Below are 7,500 nucleotides of genomic sequence, written 5' to 3' on the forward strand. Positions count from 1 at the left end.
ACTTCGGATTGCTGTTCGACATCGACGGCGTGATCGTGCGTGGGTCGCGCATCCTGCCGTCGGCTCCGGAGGCGTTCTCGCACCTGGTCGACGACTCGGGACAGTTCCGCGTGCCCACCGTCTTCGTGACCAACGCTGGCAATGCCCTCAGGAGCGAGAAGGCGGAGCAGCTCTCCAAGTGGCTGGGCGTCACGGTGAGTCGTGGAGAAGCCGAGTTGAAAGTGTGTGTGTGTGTGTGTGTGAGAGAGAGAGAGAGAGAGAGAGAGAGAGAGAGAGAGAGAGAGAGAGAGAGAGACTGTGTGTCAGATTTGTCTGTGTCTGACATTGAGTTTGCATTTGAATGTTCACATGTCTGTATGTGATATGTTAAATTTTGATGTACCATAATTTTTAAAATCCTACTTATTTGGCAGATCCATGAAGACCAAGTTGTCATGGCTCACTCTCCCCTCAAGATGTTTGACCAGTACTTTAATAAGCATGTGCTAATATCAGGCCAGGGTCCAGTTCAGGAAATCGCAAACAATCTCGGATTCTGCAACACAACAACAGTAGATGAATTACGGACTGCCTACCCACAGCTGGACTGTGTGGATCACAGGAGACGTTCTTTGAAGGTTTGTTGCAAAATAGATGCGTCAGAAATAGATTGATAGAAATGCAGTAGAATAATTTTTGTCATTAACTGTATTCCATTTTGATAAGATATTCAGATTCATTATTAGAGTCTTCAATTATTGCACTTACAAATTGTATACAAGAATTTTAGCTGATAATTTATGCACTGTGTAAGAGAGAGTTAAGTTCAGTATTATTTATATCTTAGGTGTGACATCAAAAGATTGTCAGTCTGAGAAATGTATGCAGGCCAAATTATCCCCCACCCCCTTCTCTCTCCCTCTCCCTCTCCCTCCCTCCCTCCCTCCCTGTCTCTCTCTCTCTCTCTCTCTCTCTCTCTCTCTCTCTCTCTCTCTCTCTCTCTCTCTCTCTCTCTCTCTCTCTCTCTCTCTCTCTTTCTCCCCCTCTCTCTCTTTCTCCCCCTCTCTCTCTTTCTCCCCCTCTCTCTCTTTCTCCCCCTCTCTCTCTTTCTCCCCCTCTCTCTCTTTCTCCCCCTCTCTTTCTCCCCCTCTCTCTCTTTTTCCCCCTCTCTCTCTCCCTCCCTCCCTCTCTCCTTCTCTCTCTATCTCTTTCTCTCTCCCTCCCTTCCTCTCTCTCTCTCCACCTCTTCCTCTTTCTGTCTCCCTCTCTCTCTCTCTCTCTCTCTCTCTCTCTCTCTCTCTCTCTCTCTCTCTCTCTCTCTCTCTCTCTCTCTCTCTCTCTCTCTCTCTCTCTCTCTCTCTCTCTCTCTTTCCTCCCTCCCCCTCCTTCTCCCTCTCCCTCTCCCTCTCCCTTCCCTCTCCCTTCCGTCTCTCCCTCTCTCCCTCCCTTCCCCCTCTCCCTCTCTCTCCCCCTCCCTCCCTCCCCGTCTCTCCCACCTCCTTACCTTTCTTTTCTTAAGATTATCCTACTATGTACCATTTCTTCTCATTACAGGCAGTTAATTCATCGCCCATAACAAAAATAGATGCCCTCATGCTATTTGGTGAGCCAGTGAGGTGGGAAACATCATTGCAGCTTTTAATAGATATATTGATGACCAACGGAGACGTTTCTGGGACACCAACTGCCCCATACCCACATCTGCCAATCCTTGCTTGCAACATGGACCTACAGTGGATGGCAGAAGCTCACATGCCCAGGTGAATTGTAATTAGAATTGGCTGAATATCCAGTCAAGTATTTGATGATACAGTTTAATCTCAGGGTTCTTTTTACCAATATTTATGTTCTTCGTATACTTCTCCGTTCTTGCAGATTTGGTCACGGTGCTTTCTTGCTCTGTCTTGAGGCACTCTACAAAAAGCTGACAGGGAATGACCTCATATACACAGCCCTGGTTGGGAAGCCCTCAGAAATAACGTACTACCATGCTGAAACGATGGTCCAAGAGCATGCGAGATCTATAGGCATTAACAATTCTATCACAAAACTTTATGCAATTGGGTGAGTTGCTTTTTGTTTCCTTATTATTTGTGGTTTTGACTTCATGCTTTGATTGACATTAATGAATGAGGATGTGAATAGTCTCAGATTTTGATATTAGCCGTCTGCTTCAATCATATGTAATGAATGACGAAATATTTCTCATCATATTATGGTATAATAAGTTGATTGTCTAATTACTAAAATGAGCTTATTCTTTTCAGAGACAATATTCATACTGATATATTTGGAATGAATTTATATCAGGAATATGTAAGGAGACACCGCAGAAGCAAAAAACATGTGTCGATGCAAGGTGCCAGAGGTCTTGATCTTTCCACTCACGATTTTAAAGGTCTGACTGCTGATCAGTGTTATTCTGTGCTAGTTAAGGTGAGTCTCAGCCCTTACATATTTTCTTAATTGCAGATGATATATTTGTACTGCAAATATGTAGTTCCTTTACATTTTTCAGGCTAGCTTGGGACTTACAGAGTCTAATTATTGAAGATTATGATTGCAGTTATACAAATATTAACCTTTTTATTTTTATAAGGCTAAACCGTTGTCCTTTGATATATGTAATTTTCAAAGTTTATGTACATTGTAATTGATGGTACTATTCTGGCAATCTTCACACTATAAAATGTAATTACTGAAAAGGGATTTCTATGTATACTGCATGATTCTATGACAATTTTTTTTCATACTTGATCATTTAGTATTATAGTTAAGAGTATGTAAAAGCCCTTCCATAATAAAGACTTTCTGAAAATAACAACCAGAAGAAACTTATCTTTTTATATGAAATGCATTACTTCCATTATTCCATTATGATATAGAAAATATTTTTAGATTACAAGGTTGAGTCCATTATCCTTTGAAAATATGATTTTGGGCAGCAACCACTACCTGACAGAACCTCAGATGACACTTCCCTTTTGCATTGGCAGACAGGAGTGCACAATGGGGCAGAGCAGCTCCTAGAACACTCACCGAGAGACTTCCTTCCTGTCGAATCCAAACTGCAAGAACCTTCACTCTCTGTCATGTGCGTCCTGGAGGCCATCACGACCATATTCAAGCGTGAGAACTACCGGTGAACCCTAAATGAGGCCGGGGCGTGAGATGTATGCGAGTGCTTTATATAGCAGCTGATTTGGCTGTGGTCTTGCCTTGGGCTTTTCACTAGTTGACTAAGATATATACACATGATTCTTTTTTGTAGGTGAGCTACGTTTACCAGTGAGGGGATAAAGAATATTTAAGAACATTTTTTCAAATATACAGTATGTATGTTAAAGGGCATAGGAAAGTATATCATTTTCGATGTAGATAGTCTTGTTGACAAATTTTGTTTTAGAGTGTACATCTTTAAACCCAGATAGCTGCTGTAGGCGTTAGAAGATTAAGGAGCTATGAGGTAGATACCCATATCCCGATGGAGTATATTGTTGATCTCCTTTTATGCATTCTTACTGAGGGGTTTATTCGGTAAAGAGCTAGAAACTACAAAGATTTCATGAATATTTCAGAGAATATTGATAATTTATTAAAATTCAGTCATTATTTATTAATTGTGTTATATAACTGGAATGCTAAGCATTGATGTTTGTTACACACACACACACACACACACACACACACACACACACACACACACACACACACACACACACACACACACACACACACACACACACACACACACACATGTGCGTGCGCGCACACACACACACACACACACACACATGTGCGTGCGCGCACACACACACACACACACACACACACACACACACACACACACACACACACACACACACACACACACACACACACACACACACACTCTCTCTCTCTCTCTCTCTCTCTCTCTCTCTCTCTCTCTCTCTCTCTCTCTCTCTCTCTCTCTCTCTCTCTCTCTCTCTCTCTATATATATATATATATATATATATATATATATATATATATATGTATATATATCATCCTCTCACCCTCTCACTCTCTCACTCTCACTCACTCTTAATTACACGAACACCAACTTTCTATGTCTGTTTATAGGTTTGTATGTGTGTGTGCAAGTGCATGTGCATATGCATATGCACAGTGTGTAGTTGATTGTATTATAGTGTAAAAGAAGGAAAGAGAATGTCACAAATCTAACACATATATTTATTATGGCAAGTCTAAATAAACTAAAAGGTATCAGAAGAAAATAGAAAATATGCTCAAATAGCCAGGACTTATTTCTCACTTGCTGTATTTATCAACTTTTTAAAGATTAAGAATTGTATTTTTAAGACTGTCTTTAAGATCGTATAAAAGAGAGAAAAAGAAATATATGGACCTCTTATCAGATAATGAAAGAGTTACAAAGTCTCATACAATACCAGTGTGGAAACTATGTGCTGTTCAATCTCAAGAAAGGAAAAACTGGCAGATCAGCCAGGAATTTGGAGTACTCCAATTTGCCAAGTTTCTTTTAAAAGAATATTATATATTAGGGTAAAAAATTGAAGAAATTGTATATGAAATTTGAGGTGTTAGATGAACAGTATGGAAAAGACTTGATAAATTAGAGTACCCCAGAGTCTGCGGTTGGTTTGCTTGTTTTGTTCTTTCTTGAAATGGGATGTATTATAGTTTAACAGTTTCATGTGTATAAGAAAGAAAAGAAAGAGAAAGAAAGCTGTCTCTTTGACTAAAGATGGTGTGCACATTCTGTGTTTTGTTATATATGTTTGTGTTTATTTAACTACCTCTTTTACCCATATGTAAATGTGTAACTAAATCTGTAGTATTGTATAACTCAAAAAGAAAAAACAAATCTTGGGAGGTATTGATATTCTGTAATGTATTAACTGAGTATTAATAACCAATGGATACTCATCATATTGATGAACTCTTGTCGTCTCCCAAACTGACAATAGAACCAGATTCGTCCATATGCATTAAACTATGATAACCAACCTATCTTTATTTTCTTTCTTTCTTTTTGAGTTTCACCTGGTCTGACTGTTAAAGAAAAACAATGTGCGTGTTTAACCCTTCCTTTGTAAACCATATGAAGACAATATGTAATACTGTATGGTATCACAGGGTAATTCATCTTCAATATTGTAGCCATACATATAAGCAATTGTAGCTTGGTCTGATTTTATCCTTCATTTAGGCTGCTTAAACATCCATAACTTGTCTGTGTGCAATAGGTTATATTAACAAAATATTGACCGAATCTCAGCTGAGTACATTTTAAAGAGCAAATTAAACCAGCATTCATTACCATAACAACATGTACTTCAGTGAAATATAAAAACATTTCACAATTGATAACAACTACATACTGGTACACTGGTCAAATAATTCAGTAATACTCTTTGGACTTCTAATTGATATATGCCACACATCTTGAAAGCATAACATATTTAAAGACATTGAATCAAGTTTCCGTTTGAAATTTTGTTTGGATTAAAAGAAATGCTTTATCACGTAATTTTGTCCAGATTAAAGGAAATGCTTTGTCACCAGTTATTGGAAAATTGAGTTGTCTTTTCCAAAAGTTATGGCCTATGCGACACCTCTTGTGCAACAGGGGTTGAATAGGCGGTAAACATTTATCAAGTTGCCAGATGCATTTCTCCTACCTCAGTTATTTTAATGCATATTCATACTCATATTGGGTATTTATAACACAGCACAACCAATCACAGGATATAAAAAACTATCTATGATATTATATTCCTAATGGTAGTGTACCTCAATTACTCATTTTATTTACTAATGCTATGATCCCTTATTCAGTACTTCTACATGAAGGCTATTGTAATTATTTATCTTACCAGGCTACAGTTGCTGTATGTTTTAACAGATATCATGCCGCCATGACAGAATATAGGAATCTCAAAATGCATATCAAGTCCTTTATGCTTAGTATAATATAACCTGTAATTGTGAGGCAAACTGTCATCATAGGATTATATGATATTAAGCCCTTCTTGTTTAGTGCATTTATAACTCACAAAATATCATGCAGCTACTGTTACAGGGTTATGTGATCTTTTAACTACAAAAACAGCAGGAAAATGTCTAGTCAGTTGATGAATGCAAGGAACAGAGAACTGTGCTACTACTACTGAGTAAATTTGTCATTGTGAATTTTATCTTGCACATACAAGGGCATTATGACTGGTATTATTACACACAAGGATAACAGTTTCATGTTTCTGGTGACAGAAACTTCCGAGACAAGTCTGATAAGAAATGGGAATAAGAATACATATTTCTTAGTATGTATAATCTATGATCTGTTGCTTGTGACTTGTATGAAATGAAATGAATGGTCAGTTTAAATGTTTTTCATTAGAATATTTTAAATATGAGGAATGAAACTACATAATGCTGAAGTAATGTAATAAACTGGTTGTTTTAGTAATTATGCTTATATTTGTGTTTAAGGCATAAAAGATATTTTTGAAGTTGTATCTTCTTACAGATATTGAATTATCAGTATCCTTCTTTCTTTATTCATATATCTTATCTTTCCCTTTTATAAAATGGCAGATTTTTGTTGATAAATAACTAGTTTCCTTTAGTTACAGTTACACATAGTTAACCTAGTGTCCCACAAAATTGCATTTAAAATATATAAATTACAGTCAGACAATCTACTTCAGGGGTTCTCGAAGTGGTTGATATCGCCTCACAGGTATCAATGAAACCATCGAAGAGATTGGTGACTTGCCAAGGGGTTGAAAAAGGGGTCCATGAATATCAAGGACAGGAGCTTGAAAAATGGCTGGATTTTATCGGGGATGAAAAATATCTTAATTGGGTTTCAATAAGTGGCTGGAGATGAGTAAGATATGAAAAGTCTATTTAATATTCAGCTATATCTTTGGTTTGGGGTCTCTGTAAGCTCATAGAGGTCTGTGCCTGTCCTTGGTGTTTTCTGAAGGTGTGGCCACCAACCTACCTGTCCATGGAGATTCACACATATTCTCTCACACACTTACTCATCCACAGTCAATATGGGTGGAGAGTGAAAATAACAAAATTGAATGTTAATGCCTTATTTTGATTTTATGATGATATGCATTTATTAAGGTAAATTTTCAATCTATATTGTCTAATGTGTGACTTGTAATTTTAATGAAATTTTGAAATTGGGGTTCAAGAAAAATTTTAAACTTCTTTAAGGGATTAATGAACGGAAAATTTGAACTTCCTTAAGGGGATGATGAACTAAAAATTTTGAAACTTCATTAACGGGTTGATGGATTGAAAATTTTAAAACTTCATTTAGTGGTTAATGGACTGAAAGTTTTGAGAACCTCAAATCCACTTGGACAAATCACATAATATTGGCTGGTTTGTTAAAACTGTGAATATTAAATAATAAATATTCGTATATGCAAACATCTATATATGTAGAAATAAATGCGTGTCTGTTTATCTGTCAGATATATACATTTATCTCT

The 7,500-nt window shown here is 37.3% G+C and overlaps 1 protein-coding gene across 1 annotated transcript in view; it reads left to right on the forward strand.

Moving 5' to 3' along the window:
* LOC138865432 (haloacid dehalogenase-like hydrolase domain-containing 5) overlaps window positions 1-7,500 on the forward strand; it is a gene marked incomplete in the record, with an annotated part of 10,071 nt that overhangs the window by 2,083 nt on the left and 488 nt on the right. Inside the window, 6 exon segments of the mRNA XM_070135788.1 lie at window positions 1-194; window positions 414-617; window positions 1,534-1,739; window positions 1,855-2,043; window positions 2,247-2,415; window positions 2,976-7,500. The exon segment at window positions 2,976-7,500 is cut by the window's right edge and continues 488 nt beyond it. Coding sequence (XP_069991889.1) covers window positions 1-194; window positions 414-617; window positions 1,534-1,739; window positions 1,855-2,043; window positions 2,247-2,415; window positions 2,976-3,125 — 1,112 coding nt within the window.

Source organism: Penaeus vannamei, chromosome 21, assembly GCF_042767895.1.
Source record: "Penaeus vannamei isolate JL-2024 chromosome 21, ASM4276789v1, whole genome shotgun sequence".
Classification (NCBI taxonomy): Eukaryota; Metazoa; Arthropoda; class Malacostraca; order Decapoda; family Penaeidae; genus Penaeus; species Penaeus vannamei.